We start from the raw sequence: 27536 nt of genomic DNA, 5'->3' as shown, positions 1-27536 counted from the left end.
TGTTTTGGTGTCCTTGACCAGCATCTGTAATAGCTCAATGCTGCGTGATCTTCTTTCATTTCCACAGTCTCTAGTAATGTATCTCTCTCTCAAACTCTCGCTTCTCTGCTAAATTTGGCTACAATTGCGTAACAAGTTCAAAACGTAGGAGGTGGAAGAAGGCAGGGCTGGGAAACGGATGGATAAGCAGTATCATCTCATTAGCCTTGTTTTCCACGAGACTCGAGTGAGGACAGAGATGCCTCTCCCTCTTTACTGTGACAGCATCACGTTGCGATAGCACCAAGCGACCCGTTAAACTCCCGAGACAGGGCTGTACAGCCACCGAGAGTAGGGGGACCCCCCGTGCTGGGTCGGGCTTGCGTGCCTCCAGCAACTGAGGAAGCCCTGGGGACGGCGTGAGGCTCGCACCCACAGCAGGCAGGCCACCGGCTTTCCTCCTTTCAGTTGACCCTGTCAGAGGCACAGCCACCAACCCGCCGCCACCACTCGCCCCTCCCCGGGAAGTGAAGGGCCGTTATGTCCCAGGGAAACGGCGGTCGCCACCACTCTCGGTTATGAGCCGACTGTCAGGCGCGGCAGGCGAGCGCAGGCCGGGGAGCGCTTTGCTCTGGGAGGCCGCGGGGAAGCCGGGCCGCTGCCGCTGCCGCTGCTGCCCGGGCCGTGGTGCGGCGCGGCAAACAGCCGCCACCTCGGTGCTTCCACCCGCTCCCCGCGGGGCGAGGGCCGAGCGTTGGCCCGGCGGCCGCTGCCCCAATCCTAAGCCCGGGGTAACCCACAGGGCCGCCCCACACCGGGCCCGGCCGAGGCGCCGCCCGTCGCGCTCAGCCCCCGGCGCGCGCACGGTGACCACAGCGCTCGCCCCGCCCCCACGGGCGTTTCAAAGCCAAGCCCGGCTCAGCGCACGCATCGCACGACCGCAGCGCCTGATTGGCAGGCTGGCTCCTTCCGGCCAATAGCGGCCACGGTTCCTTTGGTGGTGTGGTCGTCGTCTCTTCCAATAGGAATGGCCGTTGTTTTTAGGTGGCGGCCGGTGGCTGCGGTTCCTTTCCCAGGTGGAGCTGCGGGAAGATGGCGGCTGCGGCGCGGCCGCGGTTAGGCGTGGGGGAGCTGGGCGCTCTGGAGAAGCTGCTGGGGCTGCCGAGAGGGAACAAGTACGGCGTCCAGGGGGAGCGGAAGGTGAAGGGAGCGAGGAGGGGCCGAGAGCGGGCAGCGGCGCGCGCGGGCAGCCACTACTCGCCTTCCCTACTGGCTGCTTCCCCTCCCGCCCCACTCCCCGGCGTGGCCTGGTGCCCGTACCGGCTCCCGCACCGCTGGCGCCTCGGGTGCTGGGGCCTCCCGCTTCGCTTTGCCTCTCTGGTGCAGACGGGCCTGCCGTCAGCCTGAGCGGCGCATCGCCGCATGGACACCCCTTCCCCTTGAGCTGAAGTTTCACCTTTTCCTCCCTAACGTCTCCAGCTGTGGCCCAGCTGGAGCATGCTCCAGCATGTTCCGGAAGCCCCTTCTCTGTGCCTTTGGAAGGGTTGTCTTGTGTCATTGGAGAGATGTCGACTTCAAATGTACTTGATCTTGCATCGTTCTCAGCCCTGCGTTTTCCTGCTGCCCGTCCTGCTGTGGTTAAATTATATGAAGAAGATGCATTATTAATATCAGAAATGCATCTATGGTGAAGAGCTGTTGCTCTTAAATATTTGGCTCTCTTAAAGCACATGGCTTGACATTTGAAGTTTGTATGGAAACATAAAGTTATATGGCTTGAGAGTTAGCTGAGGCATGAAAAATGTGGGGCTGAGGGTGTCAAGAGTGTGTTAAGGCCTTAATGTGATTCTTTCTGAGAAAGACAACAAGGGAAGCAAGCTGTGTGGTTGCCTTATGTTTTTATATGGATTTTTTTAATTCACTTTATTTACTGTCTGTGATTTGAGTCCTGAATATCAATATGTGTATTTTTTTGCTTGCAAAAGCTTCCTATTTGTCAACCTAAATGGTATTTTAGTGCTGTTATTGTAAGGCAGAGGTCTGAAAAATTGAGTAACTAGATCTGTCCATAGTTTTTCTGAATTTATGTTCAGTGGAAAAGTGGAGCAGTAGTCAAAGACTCTTGGTACAACTGTAAGAAGACTATTGTGCTTTTGATTTGCATCTCATGTTAGTTAAATCTGAACATAAACAGGCTTCTCTGCACAATCAGACACTTTTTAAAAAGCCCAGCTCCAAATTATTGCATTTTAATTGTTGTCTGTCACTTGCTGTCATAAATGACTGAACAGACTTTAGTCTTGCCATGAGTTTCCATTCATTCGTTTTGTTTCTAACTCTCAGCACTTCAGTTTCTTTTCCTCCGGTTTAACATGTGGTAACATCACTAACAAACACACATTAAAACTAGAGGTATGGTGCGTGGTCCTCCCCTGATACCACTGAACCCCAAACTTCTGTTGGGGCATTTGGGAACAGGACAGTGAGTATGAATAAGCATTTCAGTAAGTCTGGCCACTGTGGTCTTCTCAGAGGGAAACTGGATGCTACTGACTTTATAGAGTCTTGAATTTGAAAATTAGTTTAAAAGCTGGTTGGGAAGTATCTCTAATACCTTCTAAACTCTAATATATTGCTTTAATGTTCAGAGACTGTAAAAAAAAAATTGCTATTCTTACAGAAACTACTTCTTGATTGAATTCTTTAGTATTACACTTCTGTTTCCTCCTGTAGGTTCCTGTTCTTCAAACAAACAATGGTCCTGGTCTGACAGGATTAATGACCATAGCTGCCCACCTAGTTAAACAGGCTAAGAAAGACCAACTGCTTGGAAGCACTGCAGAAGAGAAGGCTGTTGTTCAGCAGTGGTTGGAATATAGAGTGACTCGAGTAGATGGAAGCTGCAGTAAAGAAGATACTAGAATAATTCTGAAGGTAAGGAGTGCCTAATTACCTTGACACTGAATTTTGTGGTGGCAAGACCTTGGAGAAGTTTATGGTGCTACTGTGTGGATGAACAAACAGTTAATAACAAACACTGAGGACTTAACAGTATCATTAAGTACTGGTTTTTACTCTGCTTGCTACTTTTCTTTTTTATTGACAAAACCACCCCAACAACTTGAAACAGGAGGGAAAACAGCTTATACTGTGAGATACAAGAAGAGAGTTCTTACAGTGTTTTATGGCTGTAGTGCTGTTAACTACCTAGGGTGTTCCAGAGAGTTTAGAAATTGGTCAGCTGCCTAGTCTACATTAGCTATATAAGATGCTAGTCTCTTACTATCTTCATAAAACCTCAGTTATAAACAAATTGTCATTGTGTTTCACATTAATACTGCTCTGATTGTTTTCAGAGATCTTTCTGTTGATATGGTCGTTATGGAATACCAGCTGTGCTTGATGTTGTGGTATGTGGTAGTGATGCCAAAAGGAGTTGCTAGATGGAGTTGCACGTGTAAAGTGAAATCGTAAAGGAATCTCTGCAGAATTGCCCTTCACTTTGAGCTTCTTTGTATAGAGGCTTTGATCTGGGGTGCTAAACTCTTCTTGTAGTCTGAGGCTGATTTCTGCTTAACCGAGTAGAAGCAGAAAAGAGAATCTCAGGGGTAACCCTGTTGTTTGAGCAGCCATATGGCAGGGAGTATATGGCAAAACTTTATTTTCCTTCTTACTTCCTGTGACCGGTAATTAGTTTTTATGTAGTCTTGTGGAAACAGCTTGAAGAGAAAATATGCTTTACGGTGTTAAGTGCTCTCTTTACTAACTGTGTATGAAACAGCAGTTTTTAAAGCCTTTACCTTTTCCAGTTTTAAAAGTGTGTTTTGAATGGAAGTTGTGCAATGCTCACCAGTGGTGCTGGTGAGACTGGCTTTAGAAACCGCTTTGTGAGCTGCAAGATGTTAGGAAGGTTGACTTTACTTGAGGCTAACAGAGACTTAATTAGTACTTTTGACTTTTAGGTGTAGTAAATCTAAGTCACCTAGAGAAATATTGCAGAAACCAAAGATAAATAGAAGCAGCGTCCAGCAGGTAACATTGTGTTACGTAACATCAAGGAAAATCTTGTATCTTAAGATGATGCAAAGCAAAACCTTGTTAGTAATCTGTACTTTTCACACTGACAGCCACCTTGATCTTGAGGACTAGAAATATCATGCCTTTGTGGGAATCAAATTGGTGAAAGCTGTAAAGAAGCATTTCTGTTGCACCCCAGATAAAATGAGATCAAGATAATTCAGTTTGTCTATAGGATATCTTCTGTTGGTTAAGCGGGAGTTTGTTCACGTTGCTTCCCTGTTTTTGTAACGTTTTTAATCTTATTTTCTGTGTGCAAATGCTATCAAAACGTGTACAGTCATAGGTACTGTACAGGTGTTGTGTGGAAGCTGTACACTTTCAGATTTTCAGAACTTGATTGAAGGAGGTGTTGACTAATCAGAGTTTAACTTAAGGTTTTTTCGGTTTTACTTTGAACAGATGGTATGACTAGATGGACCCCAGAGGCCCATGCTATCTAATTACTTAAAAAAAAAAACTTTATCACAAGTTTTATATAACTTCAATTGCTGTTCAGACAAATTTGTGGTGCGTTTTGTTCTCTTCCAAACTCTGAAAAGACAGTATGAGAATAACTAACTAACCCTTATTTGCCTTTATGGGCTTTCTATCATAAAAAACAAAACCAAATTTTCTGTCTTGTTATAACAAAACACATCTGCTCTGGTTGGCTTAAGGGATGGTACCTGCTTTGCTAGCACATGCATGAGTGTTTGTAGAACTGCGTTTGAGTGTTAAAACCAGACAGAGATATGATGATTTCATGCTGAAGTTGGTATCTCTCCTCAGTTTTAGCCTTAGCAACACTGTCAGTGTAGAAAAGACACTATACTGAAATACAAATCTGTAGATAAATGTTTCCCAACAAAGTAAAATTTCCTTACTGAGAAAATCAGTGTTGCATAAGGGAGAATCTCTGCCTTAATTATACTCTAATAGATATTACCACTTTAACATTTTCATATGGATTTTTTTTTTCTTAGCAGATGTTGAATAGTCAGGTTTTTTGGTCACAGGGCTGATGTGGAATTGTTCCAGCACTAATAACTTCAAAGTATAGCAATTATGATTTTTTTGTATTTGTTCTCTTGCCACTATGATTAATCAGAGAAAGAGGCAGTCTACCATTAAAATATACTATGCCAAAAGGGAGTATGGGTGAAAAAAAGAGAAAAACTAAAATAGGGAGGCAAGTCTGAGGCTGTAGTTTTACGACATGTCTGGAATATACAATGACAGTCTTGGGACAGTTGCAGCCTGAAGCCACAATTTATAATAAGCTGCACCGAAAACAGTTCAGTCACTTCTGCTATAAACTTTAGGTTGCCTCTGTTTAACCCTTAACTGAGATGATGTGGTTCTGAAAAATATCAGTATGTAAAGAGATTTCTGTTGGCCTTAGGAAAATAAGTGCTTAAAATGTTCTTACTGACGTGTTAAAGCTGTTACTTGACGTGAAAACAATCATGAAGTAGTCAGACCATTACAGCCAGGTTTTTTATATCTATTCAGAGCAAATGCCATACTGTTAAGGACTGTCCAGTGAAAGTACTCTTGGGGTTTTGGCTATCTTTGATTTGTGCTCCTGTACTGGACAAAATAAATGAGTGCAATACCTCTGGACCGTTATTCAGCAAATATGTAGAAATGAGTATTGGCAATAGTGATAATATAGCTGAGGTATTATGTTAACTTTACTGCAGGATGAGAGAGTATTTTCCTTGGCTGCTTTGGTGTTTGAGTACTGATAATCTGCGTAGGAAAGAGAGATAAGACTTGTAGTGCTTGATAACTCATTGTTTTTCTACTCTTCTGGGAAGGAATTGAGAAACTTTGTGAAACATTTGTGCATTAACACCTACTTAGATGTTAACCAATTCCATTCAGATTGTAGGGAGCCCGTATTTGAATTCACAGAAAAACTTCCACAGAAATGTAGGAATCTCTAGTTTCTGACAGATAATTATAACCAAGAAATTTTGCGTACTGTTGTCAGTGTCATACAAAAAAAAAAAAAAGTTCCTTGATTTCAGCTACTTCTGTCCAAACTTCCTGTGCTGTCTGGCTGTAATCATGAAATCCAATTAGAAATCTGAGAAAGAGAGTTTCAATTCTAGTTTAATATGCTTGTTTGAAAAATTAGTGTTTCCACCTGCGTGTAAAGCAGGTTAATCCATGCTCTGTCTATGCCACTAATCTACAGTTCTTGTACACCATTTTTTGTCAGAGTGCTAAATAGAATGCCTACTCACTTTTGGAAGCTTGTCTAGCAAGCATTTCTTTAAATTTCCATGTTCACTTCTCTGCCTTGTCTGTTAGCACCATGATATTTTTCTGTGTTTACAGGTGTAAAAGATTGCATTTTGATTATTTGAGCAACATTTATTGATCCAGTATGTTGAAACAAATATTTTTCCAGACCAGAGTTAGCTCATCATTTGCTAGTTACACAGAGAAGTCTTGCATTAGAATTAAAAACATGGCCATGCCCGAACAGCACAGTTCTGCTTTTCTTGGATATGGCTCCCAAGATCTTTTTCTTGGGTTATGCCTTGTCAGACGCTTTCCTGAGGCATTTGAGAGTGCTTAGCTCTTTGTCTTTGCATAGTGTGATACAAAGGCATTTAGGGCATAAATGACCTCAAGAATATTGCTGACTGAAAGGATGTGCTTCTTTGTGTGAAAAAGTATGTACACAAGCAGTGTGGTGATATGGACGAAATGGCCAAAATACAATCAGAGTTCGAGTAGATCCATTGTAAAATACTGACTCGTCATAGGAAGCAACTGTCAGTTATCTAAGCTGCTGTCTTAAATTGCAGTGACTGGAAGGGATTTAGTTGCCTTAATGGATGAACTTGATTACAGACAATTAGAAAACATACTTAAAAAATAATAAGTGACACTGGAGTAGCCAGAAGTCTGACAAAGATGGGATGTGTTGAGTTGTCACTCTAGATACAGACTGTAAATTAAAGATTTTTTTTTTCTTTCCATAAAACAAGTAAATGGAAATCTGTTTGTTATGTAAATATATAGATAGATTATATTGTATATCACCAATGCAACATCTCATCTTTCTATTGCTTTTTTCCCTTCTCATATCCTAAAATGGAATTTAAATTGCTGCAATTGTTCAGTGTGTGTTAGTGCATCAAACTGCAGTTAAGCCTTAAATACCTGTCTGAAATTTGGGGAAGGATTTCCTGAGAGATTGCAACAAGAAGTTCATGTAGTTAAAAATGACTTTCGAGACTGTTTCAGTCCTTTAATACTGGGATTTTATAGAGAGAATCAGTTTAAGTAGTGACATTCAGTAAAGATAATGTGACAAATGACACCTAACAGGCCCAAATTTCCTTGATGTAATAGAAATGCAAGTAGTTTTGTATTCAGATGTACTGAGGATATCTCCATATCAGTAAAATTAAGGAACCATAAAAACCACAATATGCATAAGGCTAAAAGTACTTTTTGTTTGTTAATTATTAACTCTCCTCTTCTTTGCTTTGGACTTACTTTAAAATTTAAAAGGTTGTGAAATGCAACATGCCATAATTGAAACTGAACAATTATTTCAGGGACTTTTTGAAAGATGATAGTTATATTTAAGGTTCTTACCTCTGTTTCTGGGATGGAGGGGAGAGAGTGGCTTAGAGATCTGTGAGGTAAAAAAAGTGCATTTACTACAAGGTTTTTCAACCAACAGAAGAAAACCAGGGAGAGTTTCCAAATCCAAGGAAGAGCTGGTAAACTGTTTTACTGCACTTCTGAAAGGAGTATTATAAAACTAAAGCTGGCTTATGCTGGGATTGGAATTAGAGTAGATAATGTTGTTTGCTGTTACATTTCTTTCTTTAGAGGGAAGTAGGAGGCAGAAAGCTGCATAAATTGGATGAGAAGTAGGTAAGATGTGGAGAAAAGGGAGGATGGGTAATAGAGGTAGAGCTGATGTGTGATGCCTGTGTTCTCAGAAGTGATATACTTGAGCAATGAGTCTGTCAGCCTCCTGTTTTCCAGCAGAGCATACAAAAAGCAGTGAGAAATAGTCTTTCAGTAATACAGATTTGATTTTTTTTTTTTTTTTTTTTTTTCACTGAGCCTGAACAGAAGCCTGCTACCCACCTCTGATAAGGAACTGGGAGACAGGATCTTAAAATGCTGAAGCACTGCTCTCTTCTTATGGACTTAGATAACAACTGAATTGATGGTATCAGTCATTAAAAAGTGCTAGTAGTGATTTAAACATTCATTAAAGTGGTGTCAAACCAGATGATGCTTATGAAGTTTCCAGCATAGGGCCTGAAACACGTTATTTGTCTCCCATCCTTTGTGTCTCCCCGTTTCTTACGCTTTTGCAGTTCTGGAACCTTAGTGACCAGCTGTGTTGGGTGAGTCCTGGAGGGCAGGAGAGGCTGCTGCTGGAAGGGCAATAGGCACCCTTTTCCTCACAGGACTGCCTCTTCCACTGATCCAGTGTTCAGTGTGTAACAGCAATGCTTCTGGGTCATATGCACAAATAGAAAGCATATATAATGCCTGCATTTTTGAGTTCCAGTAGTTGAAAGCCAAGAAGAGGCATGTATTTACAAAAATTTGAGTGGGTATCTCTGGGTGAATTACAAAAAAATCACAGGCCAGCATTTTGTTTATAGACAAACAGTTAACTTTTATTGAATTCTCACTGTCAAAGAATGATATTTTAATTTATTATCCTGACAATTTTTTAGAATTTTTTCTTCTTTTAATGCTTTTCTTCTTTGAGTTGAGATAAATTAAAGCTGATGTTTATTTTATATGCATAGTCTGCAGAGGAAGTTTTCTATTATTTTTAACAATTGCCTTAATAGTTTGTCTTAAAGTTAATACTACAGCAGTATAATGACTTTTCTTCTTTTTAGGATCTTAACATTCACCTTGAAGATAAAGTCTATCTTGCAGGAAACATTTTTACCTTAGCAGACATTTTGATGTACTATGGATTGCATCATGTCATGGTAAGTGTTCTTTGCATTATCTTTATGTGTACAACTGTCAAAATTGCTGCTCATCTAAAGAGCAGTTTGTTGTGGTAGAAGCTGTTGATCTACTGATCAACAACAATTACAGAACAGAAATGGAGCGATTTCACACAAGAACTTCATGTAAAACTTGGGTTTTAGTTGTTCTATTTCTGTATCCTTTTTTTAATATTTAGCTGTGGATCTATCAAAAGAAGTGTATTATTTGTAGTGTCCAGGATGTTTTAGTTTCCTCTATGTAATGTAGGAAGGATGATACCTACCCTTGTGCCTCTAGGTACGAGGGCTCTTAACCTTTCAAAGTTGGAAACATGACTGCTTACAGAACTACACGGGGAAATAGATAAATGAAACTGAAGGGATGTGTCAGAACTGAAATTACTCACCTTGTTAAAGTTGAAGAAATGCTGCTGCTGCTGCTATAAAAGGTGCACATAAATTAAGTTCCTGAAGGATGAATGCATATAGTAGTATGAGCCATAACAAAATGTGACTTGTGTTTCAAGGCTTCATGGTAAGACTTGATAACATACAGAGTATTAAAATAACATGGGAAGCTTGTGCTTAGAAGGGAAAAAAAGAATCAAATTTGTACTGAGTGAAGGTGTTGAGGTTCTTTGTAGTCAGCTCAGGGTTTACTATGAAGTGCTTAGAAGTCATTACACCTTGATTCTGAACCCCAAGTGAAGATGAAGTTGTAAAGATGAAGCAGTAGAAGTTGTTTGTATTTGGGTGGCTTGAACATGACTGTAAATGAGCCACCCTTCTCTAGAGTGGGTACTACTAAATAAACTATAGGACTTTCACAAAAAGGCCTGTTAAATTAATGGACGAAGATATAATCAGTCAGTTTTACATTAGAAAATTGGGGAGGTGAGAATAGTCAGAAAAAGATGCCCCTGACATGCATGTGTGTCTGGGAATTGGTGAATTCAATGAACTGGGCGAATGGTTACTTTACACAATTAAATGCAGGGCTCTGGGAGAAGAGTACATGAATGCTGGACTTCAAAAAAGGTGTGGGGGAGAGAAAGTAATGAAATACTACCAAAAGTGAGAGAGAACTTAAGTATCTGTATCTTGACTGTCCAGGAGTAAAAGTTCAAATGAAAGTGTCAAGCAGAGGAGAGGGAAAGGAGGCTTAATTTCAGAAGGCTTTTGAAAGCATATTAGATTAAGTCACTTAGAATTAATTCTGTTAAATCATACTTGCCTTGTAAATTATCTTAAACGGTAGGATAGATGCACTGACTAGAATGTCAGAATGTCAGAATAGGTTACTTTTCACATATGATACGTAGACAAAAAAAAACCCCTCATATAAGTAGTTTCTAAAAATACAAGTGTATCCTGTAAGATCATGAGTTCAAATGAGACTACTTTAAATAAAAAAACTTAGGCAGGGGAAAATTGAGCATATATTAAATTTAGAGTTTGCTCTAGAGTAGACCACCTAATCAAGAAAAAAGATACAAGTTATTGCTTTGGGAAATAGAGCAGATGGTAAAAACAAATGACTTAGTGCTCCTGGGTGCCTGCAACCATCCAGATACTACTTGGGACAAGTTTGTAGTACAGCATCTGTTTCTGAAATGTTTGATTTCATTGAGGGTAGTTTTCTGAATTGTAAAGGTATAAAAGGCAAATAATGAGGTGGCTATCCTAAATAAAGGATAAAACATCTAGAAGCTACTAGCTAGGAATTCCATGTATTTTAATGGTTTCAGAACTTACTAACAGTACTTACTTGAAGAGGTAAGATCTTGAATTGTGGAATCCTGTGACTTCTTCTGGTTTTTAGAGCTGCTTCTCTGCCCTGAGCTTTGCAGGAAGGGGAGCGGGGGGGGGCAGGGGCAGCAGGGAAAGCTGTTGTATCGTGATTGTCCTGAATGAGCCAAGTATTATTAAAACTTCCAAAACTTTCTTATACACGTTTCATTGAAAAGGTTTTTAAGATGCAGTACTATTGTTCACTTCACATGTGGTTTCATCTTCATTTCTTAGTGTTTATGAATATAGATCATACATCTTTGTATTCCTCCCACCTTTATTTTGCCCTTCTTCTTATCCAGAGTGAGTGCTGGAACCTGATTCTGCAATGTCCAGGCTTGTCCATTTGAACTTAATTGCAATGTCTGCTGAACAGCAGTAACTGAATTTTGCTGTTGCATGCCTTTCTTTCATTCTTCCCCTCCTTTCTGGTTATCTTAAGCACAATGGTACTACATGTTTTAAAATCCATATTGTGGGAAAGGAGTTAGTATTTCACTGAGAGGCAGATTGACAGGTAGTGTTGCAGGCCTCTTGCAGGCTGAGTCTATTTTGAGTCTATTCTTTAGACACTTGTAATAATAAAACAGGAATTAAATCGTATACATGTTGTTCTACACCATAATACAGGTCACAGACACTTGCATTGTGTAATGCTTGATACTGTCTTAATAAGCTCTTCCAGTCAATGGGATTTACATTGTCATAGGCGATTCCATGTCTCCGTGTAGCCCTTATAAATATTGTTGTCTTTAGGCACTTCGATTACTTAAATACATTTGTGGATAAGCATGATGAAGTTCTACTAGGTTAAAGACTAGATTGCAGAGAAAACAGGAATTTGGAAGCATTGCTTGAGGATAGCTCAGGTAATCAATAACCATTAAATTCCTTCTGTGGTAATGAACTTGTTTTCATTTTTTATTTAAAAGTTTTCTCTAGGCTTTTTATTCTTAAGACTTCTAAAACAGCACAAGTCCAGCTCTGTTTAGGAGAAATACTCTATATAAAGATTGACCTTGTTTCGTATTTTAAAAAATTTTGTCACAACAAAAGTAGTAGTCTTGAATCTATATATCTCACTTGGAAATTTCTTCAAAAAATCTAGAGAATATGTTATGAGTGAAATTTACATCTGCAAACAGAGGAAGCCTCAGTTAAAATTTTTAGGTCAAATCAAGTGCAGCCAAGTACAAAAGAAACTAAGTTCTCTTTGAGTCAGAGCTACTGATATTGACCTATTAATGACTGCAATAGTTTATTTTCCATTTAATTTTTTCCATAATGAACATTTCCTGCAAGAAACAGATTACCACAAATTTTTGTTAGTATTCACTGATATGCTGCTTAAGTTAGTACTGGGATACTGGCTTTCCTTCTAAAAGTTATATCTAGTATAATGGTACTTACATGAATTATAAAAGTTTAAAGAAAGAATTTTAAGCATGAATAGTATTAAAGTAGTCAAAACTATGTGCAAGTACGTTTCCTGAAATACACTACTCAACTGTTGTAGTGTTTTTCTTTCCTTCACATCTAAAGGCTAAGTTTAAAAATGAGATGGTAGCTTTTCTGGATGCTGAGGAACTTGTAGGCAGGTGTTTTTAGACTTTACATGCACTTGTAGGGTGCAGGAATGAGAATTTATGCCTGCATCCCCAATGCTGCTGCAAGCAAATATAATTAAAGCTTGTATATTTATAGCCCTTCCAGAAACTCTTCTAGTTGCATTGTCTGATGACCACATTGGTTACCCTTTGTGAGCTTTGCGGTGGAAGAATAAGATTTTTTTTTTCCGTGACATAAAAAAAAGCCTGTCAAATTGAGTGTCTCCTTCTATGCTATTAAAATAATTGCTTTAATAGCAAATAATTATTTTAACAGCAGAACAGCAGCCTTTCTTAACTTGGGGGAATTATCTAATTTAATGAGGAAGAACAGAAAATACCCATCTAACAAAATGTTGTAAAAAATGCCATGGAACTGATCTCTAAACAATTAACCTAAGAGTTATGTTCTGAGTAAAAAGTAGAGCATGCCACAAAGTGCTTTTTAATATATTTCACTGATAGAGTACATTATGTAAATAAGTAAAAATATCTTGCTTGTTGTGCCTAGAGTACAAAAAGGGGATTTGTTATTAGAGTAGCTGTCTGTTTTGTCCTTCAGATATTTTTTCACTAGATTAACAGAATGGCGGAGGACTAGTTTTCCAGACTTTATTTTTTTATCTCCATCAGAGAAATGCGAAGATCTGAGAATTATAGGTATAAAATTATGAGGAGGAAATAGTGCATCTGCTGGAAAATCTGAAGTTTAGTTCAGCATTTTCATAAGCAAGTGCTTCCTCATTAAAAACATTGAAAAAAGATACTGTAACTACAACTTTTAAGTGTACAACGCTCAGGGAACTTAAAGTGACAGTATTTCTAGTATCTGCACATGCTTAAGTACTTTACTTTCAGTAACTTATATTTATCACAAAATAGTAGGGGTTAGAAAAGACTTCTGGGTATTATCTAGTCCAACCCCCTGCCAAAGCAGGTCCACCTAGGTCAGGTGACACAGTAACATGTCCAAGTCGGTTTTGAAAACCTCCAGAGAAGGAGACTCCACAGCCTCCCTTGGCATCCTGTGCCAGAGCTCCATCACCCTTGCAATAAAATAGTTTTTGCTTATGTTTAAGTGGAACTTCTTGTTCTTGGAACTTCTTGCTTTTGTCCATTACTCTTGTCACTGCAGACAACAGAAAAAAATGCCCCCTATCCTCTTGACAAACACCTTTTAAATACTTGTATTAATGAGATTCCCCCCACAGTCTCCTCTAGGCTGAACAGTTCCAGGTCCTGTAGCCTCTCCTCATAAGAAAGTTCTTCACATTATATATAGCCTTATACACATTGCACTCTTAGTCCTGTGTTGATTTCGAAGTGGTTCTACAGCCTCATACCAAACACCAGCTTCAAACTGCCATTAATAATCATAAACTGCAGGTGATCAAAGCATCTTCTCCCAAATGGTACTGCATGGGAGTTTTGTCCTGAATATGTTGTACCTGCAGAAGCTTAGGTGATTTGTGGAGCACTCAGTGTTACATGTCAATAGCTGCCACTCTTTCTTTGTAATGCCTTTAAAAACTGTGGAGTTTTTTCCCTTCTATCAGTGTTGTTCCACTTGGCTAATACCGATCACCTCTCTTCTGTTTCTAGGCCAGCAAAAATACGTGGCTGTGTTTTAATTGATTTGTCTGTGCACCTCTATCAGACTATACAGCTGTAGAAATAGTGTTCAGATTTGCATGCCAGCATCAAGAAAAGCAGACTTTCTCATACTGCCAGAACTGAGGTTCGTAACAGTAGGTCAAAATTGCAGAAGTAGTTGTGGAAATAAATGTGCAGTGCTATGCTTGTATTCTGGCAGGTGAGTTTCATAGGGAGAAGAGCTACTTGGGTTTAGGAGCAGCTGCAAGATCCCTGCTTTTTGGTATTGCAACAGTTGCTGTGCTCTTAACTTAGTGTTAATGGAGCTTTAATGTTATTGGATGTTGAATTATAATTCCTGCCTGCAACTCCTTGAAATTCTTCTTCCTTGGTATTATTCCAGTGGTTCATCTTCTAGAACATACATATCCTTATTTCGTTGGGTTTTTTTACCTCTACATTTTTAAAGCCTTCCAATTTGAAGCCAAGTGCTGGGCTGTGTGAGAGGACTGTAAGGAGAAGTAGCAACTACTATAGGCAGCTCTTGAAATTTAAAGGACTAGTGTGTCACCAGGTGAAATTTAACATGAGACTTAGTTTTGAAGACTGGCTTTTTACTTGGACAGACGAGTAAATGAGTATGTGTAGCTCATCCTCCGATTTGAAGTTTTGTTGGAACATATTTGTTTCCAGCTGTCCTGTGCCCAAGATGAAATTTGCAATGAACCTGTATTATCCATGAAATCTGACATTTGCAGAAAAAGGAATAGATAGCAATATATAAGGAATATATCATCAACTTAGCTTTTGAGGAGGGGATTAACTATGATTAGCTTTAGAAGTCTAAACAGGAACAATATTAAGCATGTCTACCTAGTGATTTATCTGTTAAAACTGTCTTCTACAGGCATGCCCTTTTTCATTGACTACAGATGTTGTCAAGATGACTTAAGCTTGATAGTTAACTTAGCTAGCTGAAAGCAAATTTGCTGAAGCAAATCCTGCACTGATTGATGTAAATACTGGTGAGGCAAGACTATGTGAAGATCAGGTTTTGTTCCAGAATCAGTTTTTGTAGTCAGTTTTGAGGACTACTCCATTTGTAATTCAGTTATAGTAGGTTAACATGAGGAAACAGATTATTGTCCAAACTGATGAGCTAACTTTGTTACAGAGGAATGAGGAGATGTAAATTTTGCTAATCAAGGAACAGTAATACAGATGATGGGAATAGTTCTGCAGCTGGTTTGAAAGACTGAGGTAATAGGAGACTTGGCAGCAAAGCTTTGAGGATGTTGAAGACATGATGATGCTAATTTGGAAAGGCATAGTTAAGATCTGGAATTGTAGGACTGAGCCAGTCCTGATAAAAGTAAAGGTAGCTTTTCATTAATCTTAGCTGCAACTCCTGTGGCAAGGAGCTGTTGCAGTATCTTAATATGGTAGTTGGAGGCAGCTGATCTTGTAACTGTTTAGATCTGGGTCAAAATAAGCAATGACTGTGCTGTTGATTCCAACTCTGATGGACAAGACCTCAAGGTAGGAGTAAGTGAGAGGACTTTGTGAAGCGTGGACAGGTTTCCAGTTTGGTTTACTGTAGTAATTTGAATCATGCCATTGCTATCTTAATAATGTGAACTACCATACCTGAACAGTGAAATGGTAAGCTGTGTCTTAGTAACTATTGTATAACTATTGCTCAAAGTAGAAAACAACTTCCAATTTTTCTATCCAGTCTGAAACTGCTAGGAAAAAAAAATCCTGTACTTATAATACACCTTGAAATACAAAGTAGTTGCTTTGCCTGTGAGGCAAGACAGCTTGCTAAATTTAACATGAAGGACTTTTGCCTGTTGTGGAACTCTTCCCTGCACCCTCCAGTACTGTATGCTTGACCCCATCAACAGATAAATGCATTAAATTCAAGCAAGCTAACGCCCTTTTCTCCTCTATCATACAAATGTATATTCCACCCTCTGGGCCTGTTTCTTTGAGTAAGTTAAAACAAAATACATATTTGGGGCTTTAAGATGTGAACTGAAGATAAAATACTGCTGGACTGTTACAGCTCTTTATGTGAGTTGAAATCAGCTGTAAAACTCCCTGCTTTTATTTTACCTTGCCACATGTTACAGTGATGATGATGTGGTGCCTTTTATTTCTTCTCCATGCAGGTTGAACTCACCGTGCAAGAAAAGGAGAAATACCTTAATGTGTCTCGTTGGTTCAACCACATTCAACATTACCCAGGTGTCCGACAACATCTGTCTAATGTTGTCTTTCTCAAGAACAGATTATACACCAATGCTCATTAAGGAAAGTCTAATGTCATGTTAGAGTGGTATTTGGAAGTTTAGGAGTTAGGCTGTCCAAAACCACTGACTTACAAATACTGTTTTGTAACCCTCTGTGTCTGAACCAAAACTGGTGATGCCTCAAATAATACAATTGTATTGAATTGCTGTTGCTCATTTGAGAATTGGAACTAGTTAATGAATTGTAACATGTACCTGATTAAATGCAACAATGGTAGAAAGGTGGGAATTGAGTTTTAATTTGCTATTTTCTTAAAAACAAAAAGTTCTTTCAGTTAGTCATTCAAGTGTAATTACATGGTCTTTGTAGGAAAGAAGTATTACTTTCCATCAATGATTCACTCCTATTACTATTTATTGAGTTTTTACGTACGTCCCACTTCTCATTTTCCATGGATGTTTACAATAGTTTTGTAAGAGTTAAGAGCTATATTGTGTGCCAAGAATGTGAAAAAGGGAACATGCAGATGTTACAAAGTATTTATCTGACTGAATAAATTATTTTAAAACTGTAGTCTTAATTTGGCTGTGACTTTTTAGTTTTTCCTCAGTAAAGAAAATGATGTTTGCTTGTTTGTTTGAACTGTTAGTTCACTTGCCCATGGATAACACTAGTTCCTGTGTGACCTACTCTAGGGGGCCTGCTCTGGCAGGGGGGGTGGACTAGATGATCTCTTGAGGTCCCTTCCAACCCTTAAGGTTCTGTGGTCCTGTGACCTGGCCATTTAACCAGCTTTTCACCCAGGAAAGTGTGTGCCCCTCGAAGCCAAAAGCAGACAATTTCTCAGGAGAACACTATAGGAAAGTGTCACATACCTTGCTGAAGTCAAAGTGGACAACATTTACAGCCTTTCCTTCATCCAACAAGCAGGTCACCCTGTCATAGAAGGAGATCAGGTTTGTTAAGCAGGACCTGCCCTTCATATAGGCCTGTGCTGACTGGGCCTGATCACCTGATTGTCCTGCATCTGCTGCATAACAGAAGTTAGGCTGATCTGCTCCATCAGCTTCCTGGGCACTGAAGTCAAACTGACAGACTTGTAATTTCCTGGATGATCCTTCCATCCATTCCTATATATGAGTGTTACATTGTCTGACTTCCAATCAGATGGGACCCCAGTCAGCTAGGACTGCTGGTAAATGATGGACAATAGCTTGGTGAGCACCCCTGCTAGCTCCCTCAGCACTGGATATAGCCCATCTAGCCCTATAGCTTTGTGCACATCAGTGTGGAGCAGCAGGTCACTGACCATCTCCTCCTGAATTGTAGGGGGGACATTTTGCTCATTGCTCCTGTCTCTTGTCTTGGAGAGTTGACTTTCCCCCATGCAAATGCTGTTATTACTAAAGACTGAGGCAAAGAAGGCATTAAGCACCTCAGCCTTATCCTTGTCTTTTATTACCAAATTTCCTTCTGGATCTAATAGAGGATGGAGGCTCTCCCTGCTCTTTCTTTTATTGCTACTGTATTTATAGAAACTGTTCTTATTACCCTGTATCTCCAAAGCCAGTTTGACTTCTAGCTGAGCTTTTGACCTTCTCATTATTTCCGTACATAACCTAACAATGTTCTTGTACCCCTTGTGAGTGGTCTGCTCCTTCTTCCAGAGCCCATAAACTCCATTATTTCCTTGATTTTAGTTCACATCTCCCTATTCAGCCAGGCCAGTCTTCTTTGCTTCCAGTTTGTCTTACAGCACATGGGGATGGCCTGTTCCTGGGCCTTTAAGATTTCCTTCTTATAAAGTGTCCAGCCTTCCTGGACTCCTATACTCTTCCAAACTGACTCCCAAGGGATTCTGTCACATAACCTCCTAAACAGGTTGTAGTCTGCCCTTTGAAAATCCAAAGTGTCAGTTTTGCTGACCTGCCTCCTAACATCTTTATGGAGAACTTAATAATTTTGTGGTCATTGCAGATGGCCTCCAACTGCCATATCCTCCACAAGACCATCTCTGTTCACAAACAAGAGGTCCAGCAGGGCTCCTTCCCTGGTTGGTTCACTTAACAGCTGTGTGAGGAAGTTATTCTCCACACATTCCAGGAACCTCCTGGTTTGTTCCCTCTCTGCTGTGTTTTATTTCTATCAGATACCTGGGAAGTTGAAGTCCCCAACAAGAACAATGGTAAGTGTCGTGGTTTAGGCCCATCAGGGAACAAAGACCACGATTAGCCACGTGTACCGAAGTGGCTGAGAATTGCTCAAGGGCAGGGAGAGCTTAATTGCCGCTTAAGGTTCAGGACAAAGCAGACCAGGCCACTCGGTTTGGGGAAGAAAACAGAAAAAAAAAACCAATTTAATGCAACATCAACTAAAACATACCCCCAAAAACCCAGAACATAACCAAAATGAAACAACACAGAGTAATACATCAATGAAGAGTCCAACCAGCCATTTTAAGAACACCTTCTTGCCACACCTCCCCTCTTCCCGGGTTCAGAGCCCTGATCCCGATGTTTTTACCCTGTCCCCCCCGAACGGTTCGGGGGGGCAGGCAGTGGGGATTTCAGTTAGTCTGTTCCCGATAGCTTCTGCCATTTGTCCCTCCTCAGGACGGGTGAACTCCACACCAGTCCTCCCTGCAAGTCCGTGGGGTAACTCACACGCATGGCAGACCTGCACGGGCTGCTCCGACGCGCACTTATCCCAAAGGCTGCAGCTCCTCTCTGCCTCTCGTGTGGGGCTGCTCTGTGACGTGCAGGCTCTCCAACACAGCCTGGGCTAAGGCCGTCTCCCCACACAGTCCCTCGCCCATCCGAGCTCACTCACATGGAGCTGCTGGTAACTCTCAGTCCTGCCATGGATCTCCATAGGTTGCAGGGGCACAGCTTGCATTCTCGCCACGGCTTGCAGAGGAGTCTCTGGTCTATTGCTTCTCCTTCCTTCCTCCTTCTCTGGCTGAAGGGTCTGTGTGGTCACCTCCATCTTGTATCACTCATACACCTCCTGACTCGCATTCCAATTCCCGTCCCCTAAATAGTGATGGCAGAGGGGCCAGATTGGCCCAGCCGGGCCAGAGGTGGGTCTGAACCCAGGAGCCGGGGGAGAGTCCAAAAACTCTTTACCGGGTCTTCACTGCAACCCGCTCCCCCTGTTACTAAGCCAAAAGCTGCTCCTTGCTAAACCAGAACAGTAAGTGACCACAATATTTCTTCCAAATGCTTATAGAATGTTTTATCTACTTCACTACTCTGGTTGGGAGGTCTATAGCAGACCCCAACAGCAATGTCAGTGTTACTGGCCTTGCCCCTTAACCTAATCCAATCAATGAGCCCTGCTAACTCCTGCCCCAGAATCCTTTTTCCTCTCTGAGATAAATGCATTCCATTTGCTGTCAGCAAGGCAAGTGTTTTGTACATCCACCCATGATCAAAAAACCCAAATCTCTGCTGATAACACCAGTCCCAGAATCCATCTGATGGCACTTCCTGTCAATTTCCTCATTCATCCCTGCCAGTGGAGGGATAGAGAAGAGTACATGTGCTCCTGATCCCTTAAGCAGCTGCCCCAAGGTCCTAAAATCTGTCTTAATTGCTTTTGGGTTTCTAATAGCCACTTCATCGCTACCCACCTGAAATACCAAAACCAGATAATAATCCGAAGGCTTCACCAGGGTGGGAAGTTTGCATAACACATCCTTAACCCACACTCCAGGGAGACTGCAGACTTCTCTATGAAGTGTGTCTGAACAGCATATCAGGCCCTCTATGTCTCCTTCAGGAGGGAGTCACCACAACAGTGATAACGTCCGGTTTTCTTTTTTGAGCCAGTTTTGATGCTTGGTCTAGGGCAACTTGGTCTTGGTGACACTTCTGACCTGGGTGAACTACCTACCTCTCCATCAGTCAGTTCCTCCTGCAGGGCCCCATACCTTTTCTGTAAGAGGAGCTAAGAAGGTGACAGAGGATGGGAGAGATTTGCCTGCCTCCCTGAGCAGGAGCTTCTTCCCATTTGCCCCCATATCTTTGGTCCCCTCCTTCCTGGTGGCAATAGAGGAGGGGATCCTGTGCTTTTTGTGGAGCCTCCACTTGCTGATTTTGCCTTAGGGAGTGGCTCCACCAATCTTATCTCCATCACACACTCTCTGATACTCCTTAACGTCTCCACTTCCTCCCTAAGCTCTGCTTAGGCAGAGCAGATCATTGACCAGGTCACATTGAACACAAGTGTTGTCTGCCATACTCTGGTACCAGTGACAAGCTGAGGCACTCCCTATAGCCAGAGACGTGCACAGCAACATTCCTGCATGAGAGCTCTGTCTGGGTTCCCACATTTTTTCCGCTGTTGACTTTTGCATAAGTGGTCATCGTGGCTACTTACTGTGACAGTGATATGCACTAATGGAATTAGCCTGTTATTATGGAAGAGGGACTAGTTAATACCAACTGAACATACCTCTTGTGACACACCTCCTTCCTCTGTTTTCACTCTGTGCACAGGGAAGTCGAGACAGACAGACCTGCCCTGTCTCTCCTCAAGGCAGACAGACTCCTTGCTGGTCTTCCCTGCTCTAGCACAGGGTCCCTCACACACCGGGCAGCCCTGCACAAGCCACTCTGCCATGCGTTCATCCCAAAGGCTGCAGCTCCTCTCTGCCTGTCGTGTGAGTCTGCTCTGCGGCCCGCAGGCTCTCCAGCACGGACTGCCACGGCTGCCTCCTCACACAGTGTCCTGCCCATCCAGGTGCACTCACCCAGAGCTGCTGGTGGCTCTCAGCCCTGCCATTGCCCTCCATGGGTTGCAGGGGCATAGCTGCATTCTCGCCACAGGTTGCAGAGGGGTCTCCAGTCTGGTGCTCCTCCTTCCTTCCTCTTTTTCTGGCTGTGGGGTCCACATGATCACCTCCATCTTGTACCACTCCTCCACCTCCTATTCCGGCTCAGATTTCCCTCCTTTAATAGTGATGGCAGAGGTGCCACCTTGGCACCTGACTGGGCTGGAGGTGGGTCCAAACCCAGAGCTGGAGAATGTTTCATGCAAACTTTTGTTTCGTAGGAGCACATATCTAAGTGAGTTTGCACTTTTCTCCCTCACTTATGGCTGGTAGCACGTGATGATGAGACTTAAACTTACCTGCACTTCTATTAAATTCTATAATGAACTATTTTTGGTTTCTGAAGGGGAGCACAAGTAGGAATCCTAAGTGTGTTTGGTCAGGGAAGTCTTGCATTCAGCTTACAGTTTGAGTTTATAGATGTTACGGTGAATGAGAATGGTTTACATTTTGTAACACATATGTGTAAGCCTTCATCCATGGAAACAGCATCTTAGGTTACAGTGAAGAACACCACATTGGTACCAGAGCTAAAAATATTGCTGAAAACAATACTGTCATCTTTTCAGACAAATTTTGTAGGAATGATGTCACAGTGGTTTTATTAATCCCTAGCTGCCACTGTTTCCAAGTGTTGGGATTTCTCAAGGTGGCTGCACTCTACTGCTGCAGTATCCCCTAGCCTCTTGTGCCAGTTTTATTTTCTCTGGTGTAGAACAGAAGTGTTACTTGCTGCTGAAATGTCAAAAAGAAGAAAAAAAAAGTTCAGCTAACACATGAAATATTTTAAAGTAGATTGGTAAAATTTAACTCTGTACTATCTAAAAGGCATTTGGTCATTATCATATGCTAACTTAAGCCTTTCCATTTTGTCTAGTGCACAGACAAGAGAGCTGAGGGTTAAAAGCAAAGCAGAATCAATTGAGATTTTGCCTTTAGAGGGATGATTGGGAAAACGAGATGGAATTGATTTTCTCTCCTCTCCTTCTTTCTGCCTAATGATGATCAGAAGTGATCATCAAGAACAACCAAATCCGTTAAAAAAATAAAACCCAAAAATAATAAAAATGTAGTTTCGTCTGATATTAAATGATATGCAATGTTTTTATAACGACACTTCATATTATTTACAGATGAGGAACAGAAAAGGTGAGCTCTCAAATGAACATTGATAGTCTGTATAAAGAGTGTGTGTGGGTAAATGTTCTGCTGTTTCTAAAGCTACTACTGCTTCTCTTTCTGTAATAGTTTATTATACTTTCTCAGAACATTAGTAGAAGCGACTTTCCTCCCTTGCAACCCGTTTCTCCTTTCTTAAAATTTCCATTGCTGAAGGGCACAGTAAATCCTGTGATGTTATTTTACTTTTGCAGTTTGATGATGATGATGACCACACTGATGTGTGGAATTTATTTTCACAGCATTTCGTGAACAGTGACACTCTCATTTGTTAATGTATCTCATCATTGCAGTATTATTATTTTGCATAATTGTTCTATCGAATTTATTCAAGGGGCCTGACATGTTATGGTCTTTTAAGTATGTGCCTCTAGGACTTGAGGTTGTTGCCATATGGTGAGATAGTGCTGCATGACAACCTTTCAGCAACTGAAGAATTTAACAGTGAAATAAATGTGATAATTGTAAGTGTAAGTGTTCAGTGAGATCTCACACTTAACGCTTTGCCCTGTCTTTTTCCCCTTGATACCAAGATGACCACTGCTTGCAGACAAGCCAGGTTGAAAGAGGCATAAAGGATTTTTTTTTATGATACCTTAAAAATAGTGCTTTTTGTCGAGTTCCTTTTGTGCCGTCAGCAACTTAGCTACTGGGTTGGCATCCCAATTTTCCACACAGAAAAGATCACTTCTGGTTAACAATTGAAACAGCCCAATCAAACAAGTTTTGTTATCTTTCTTCACTGCTCACCCACAGAAAGTGCATACTTTCAAGAGGCTTGCACCTAGTGGATTGCCAAAGATTCTTTAGGTAGAAGGGGTAGCATTTGGAGGAGTGAAGTCTCCTAGCTATAGCATCTTAGCCATTTTCCTGTAGTAGGGGGAGGTAGTGTTTTCACATCCTTTTCACCTTTTTGCTTTAAATCTTGTAATCCTTCTCTGTAGCCTACTCCACCTTCTTCAAGACGCATTTCAACTGAAGTAACCTCCCAGGAATTTCCTATTACCATCAGAATCTTTGGAAAGAACTTAGGCCTAGAAATGTGGAACTTATTTTTTTGTAAGGTACATCTTAAACTTCCCAATAGGTGTTACAGCTTACTGGAGTATCTTGATAAAATAATGCTTCATCTTGGCTTTTTCTTCTCTCCAACACACACATACATACATTTATTTCAATTATAGCTGATGGAAGAGTAATCCAGACTCTTCAGCGTGGAGAAGAGCACTAGCAGAGAGATGAAACCCTAAAGTTGTGAGTACTTCGCAATTCAATTAAGACACTGAATTTACATTAAGTATTTTATATGAGGATGTGACTTAAAAATTTTAATATGGTTTTGGCCATAAAATAAAATACACCTGTGGAACATTACAGATGAAGAACTTGGGCATCTTTATTCTCCTCCTGGTTAAAAAGCTCTAGATTTGGAAGAGATTGCGGCAAAAGTATTTAAAAAAGAGATTAGTTGAGAGAGATGAAAATGAAGGAATAGACACAACTATGAAATCACCAAAAAAAATCCAGTGTAAGCTCTTCTGTTCAGTGGTCTATTTCATATTCTTGCTGATGTGCTACCGTCTTCTGTTGGCATCTCAGCAGGTGATTCATGGTTTGTCTGCTACATGAATGCTGAAGTTGGAAACAGAGAAACTATCATGATTTTACTCCAAGTATATTTGCCTTGGTATGGCTATAAATTGATTTTACGATTGTATGTGCATACAGAACCTAGTATGTAATTTTTTTTTTTAACCTCATTTTAACTTTTTGCTAGGAAAAGGGATCTGTAGGCCTATTTTTCTTTTCCTTTTGCTTTTCAATCTTATCGCTTCTTTTAATCTTTAGTGTGCTTCACAGTCTTTAACTTCAAAGTGTAATTGGAATGATGCAGCTGCCTAATGGATTAATACATTTAGTATTTTCCCCCTAAGAGCAGTATTTATTCTTTGCATTTATAATTGGATCGTGCTGCTGCCATCCCTATCGGGAAGGCCAGGTTTTATACTCACCATACACCTGAGCACACACTTACTCACTTGGAAATCTTTTTTGTTCCGGATTTATCAAAATTGAATTGTATTCCACACACCTTTTTTTTTCTGCTTGGATTTTATTGCACAGGACTTGTGAGGGGAGATGCCATTGTGCACCTCTGCCGCGTTGAAGCTTTTGGATTCAGCCTGGGTCTTTGTATCCCACCGCTGCACGTCTCCAATGCTACAGGGCGATACGTAAAGATATCGTTCTGGTGGGGAAAGCGGGGCGGGGGCAGAATTGATTTTGTAGCAAAGGTTACTTGTTGCTGCTCTGTGCACGTTCCTGCAGGCGTGGCCTTTCTTTTCCGTGCTGGTCGTGACTACAGCCATGGCGGCTGCTGCAGAACGCCATGCACCCCATCTCTCAATCAGCAGGCAGGCAGGAGGTGAGTAATTTTTCAATGTTGCTGCATCTGTAGGATTCCCCCTTCCCCTCCCACGCTACCTTGGCCCCTTTAGGAAGATTTTCGTCTATTAAACTTTCCCTTCTCCATTGGAAGAACTAAATCTCTTTCAGCGTTTCTAGGCTGGTGATCTAATTTGACAGCTCGTCGGTGATGTCTATTCCACTTCACAGAGGCAGGTAGCCTCAGGCTAGCCAGCTGCATTGTGGATTCTGCAGATTTGGCTTGCTGTTCCTGCTGGGTGTCATCTGTCTTCTTAGTCTTGCGGTGGATAATGTTTGTCCTCCCTAGCATCATCTGCCTGAGCAGTTTCTGCCTGGCAGGCCTGTCTGTCCAAGTTGAGCATCAAATACAGTAGCCGTATGGCTAATCTGACAAGACACTCCTCCAAACTGCACAGCCCCGGGCCTGCTTTGGCCAGCATTGGCACTGCGGCCCGCAAACTTCCAGCCATCACCATCATGGGCTCGGCCTCCCATCACGGGTGCAGCCCATGGACTTATTCTACTGGCACAAAATCTGTCCCCCGCCTCACCCTCTTAAGGGCCGTCACTCCCAATTCCTCCCATCTCAGCAGATGTCTGCCTCAACAGGTTTGGGTTTCCCTGCCTGTTGCCGGCATTTGACTAGGACCCCGCCACTTGGATGCAACAATCCTTTAGTGGATTATCATCGCTAGACAGCCTGTGGGGGAAATGACAGGACTCGGCACGTTCATCTGAAGATTTTGCAATGCGGAGTGCTGCTAACGCTAATGGGAAGTGGCAGGGTGATCCCTAAAAGAGAAAGCGGGTTCCATTGCACGGCAAAAGTGACAGAGGTGGTTTAGCCTATCTTGCAAAAAAATATATGATGACTACATATGTTGATTTTCATGCTCCAAGCCATAGCTGTTTCCATATTTTTGTGACTTGATGACTACTTCCTACAAACTGACAGGTTAGGGACTCCACAAGTACTGTCTTTTTATAGCCATCATCTCTTTAAGTCTTCCTTAATTTTTTAAAATATGTCTTGAGACTAAGCTTGATGGGGCGGTGAGAGTACGCAGGAGGGGGAAAAAAAATGGCATAAATGCAGTAAAGATTGCCTATTCTTTAAAAAAAACAAACAAACAAATGAACAGTATTCAAAGAAAGAGGAATGGTTTCAGGACAGTAGACCTAGAAACCAATGCACTTATCTGTCACAGGATTTGCCCTTGTTGCGGTCCCATAATTCTGAACCTGACATTACTCATGACAGAAGAACCCTTTCCTAGAAATGCAGTAGTTATAAACCCCCTTAACTACAGGCTTTCCTCCATGGCAAATAAAAAGATAGCTGGAATATAGGGCTTAAGGGAAGAAATGAATTGTCTCTGAGAGAGAGAGACTGGGAAAGGATGGCAGCTAGACTGGAAAGGGAGAGAATTAACATTAGAACAATTCTACCCCTAATTATCAGTGATCATCAAGCCAGCTGGAATCTCCTACAGATATTATTATGAGCAGTAGTGTAATTTACTGGTGATTGTCAAGTGCTTATGTACTTTGGATCCAAGTGGAAAAATAGAAATACTAATTATAGGTTGCAAGAGGTGGTTACCTTTGAGGAAGAAAGATACTCGGAAGGGAATGGTATTTCTAAATACCAGTTCTTACCTCTGCTGATTGCCTGATTAATATTTGCAGACTATGTAACAGTGAAGGAGTGAAAAACTATTTTAAATTATATATTTATGCTGATTTTAATGTTAGTTGAAGTAACGAACACTTCCCAATATAAGATTCATTTGAACAGATTCTAACCCTATCTGGACTGATTTTGGAGGAGATTGTTTCAACAAAAACAATCCACTCATTTTTAAGGCTGAGTTTAGAAGATTATATGTATTGTCAAAAAAATAGTGATTTCAGTGAGCACTTTCTGAGATGTAATGATGTGATACAATTTAATAATAGGATCATTTTTTGTGTCTGATGTGATAGCTTCACACAATAAAAAAAGGATTCCTCCCCTCCCCCCTGCCAGGCAACTGCTGGTGTTAGTAAAAGCTATGAAGAGCACAACTAATTTCTAACAAAGAAATACATACTACTACTGTTTTCTACAAATAAAACAGTAATTGTGCCAGATAAACTGGCTCCTTTCAAGTATGCCAGGTCAGGACACTGACGGTTGCAGCAGCCGTAACAAAATATGTGCTCTAGTTCATTCTTCATGGACCGTAGAAAGACACTGAGCAGCGTGATATGTATTGCAAATTAATAAGATCTCTTAAAAAAAAGAACCAAAACAACACCCAAACAGTAATCACCTAAATAGAATGCTGTTCTAAAAGTTACTGAGTTTATGTAGCATGGAAACAGTCCCAGAAGAAAGTTACAGCCTATGAGGAAGGAAGTATATTGGGAATATCCTAACACTCTGACAAGATTTTAAAATAAATGTACAGGCATATCACGTAATTTTTGCTTTTTTTTTGTGTAGCTGAAAATAGCCTGATGCTCTTAATTTTTGTAGCCCACATGTCCAACTTGCTACCCCCCCGAAGCAAACTGATTTATCTGAATATAGATAGAGAGATCTTATTAACATTTACAAATATCTAAAGGGTGGGTGTCAGAAGGTTGGGACATCCCTTTTTTCTACAGTAGCTAGCAACAGGACAAGGGGTAATGGGATGATGCTGGAACACAGCAAGTGCCACTTAAACATAAGAAAAAACTATTTCACTGTGAGGGTGACGGAGCCCTGGCACAGGCTGCCCAGAGGGGTTGTGGAGTCTCCTTCCTTGGAAGTCTTCAAGACCC

At 41.1% G+C, this 27536-nt stretch overlaps 1 protein-coding gene across 1 annotated transcript; it reads left to right on the top strand.

The window, feature by feature from the left end:
- Positions 1–1024: 1024 nt before the first annotated feature.
- Positions 1025–16858, top strand: EEF1E1 (eukaryotic translation elongation factor 1 epsilon 1). Its single transcript, XM_061995986.1, has 4 exons — positions 1025–1179; positions 2713–2913; positions 8940–9035; positions 16204–16858. The coding sequence occupies exons 1-4, from the start codon at positions 1072–1074 to the stop codon at positions 16342–16344; spliced, it is 546 nt and encodes a 181-aa protein (XP_061851970.1). The 5' UTR covers positions 1025–1071; the 3' UTR covers positions 16345–16858.
- The last annotated feature ends 10678 nt before the right edge of the window (positions 16859–27536 follow it).

The sequence above is a fragment of the Colius striatus genome, chromosome 4, assembly GCF_028858725.1.
Source record: "Colius striatus isolate bColStr4 chromosome 4, bColStr4.1.hap1, whole genome shotgun sequence".
Classification (NCBI taxonomy): Eukaryota; Metazoa; Chordata; class Aves; order Coliiformes; family Coliidae; genus Colius; species Colius striatus.
Note: the sequence above shows the minus strand (reverse complement) of the source record. Positions and strands in the feature narration are given on the sequence as shown.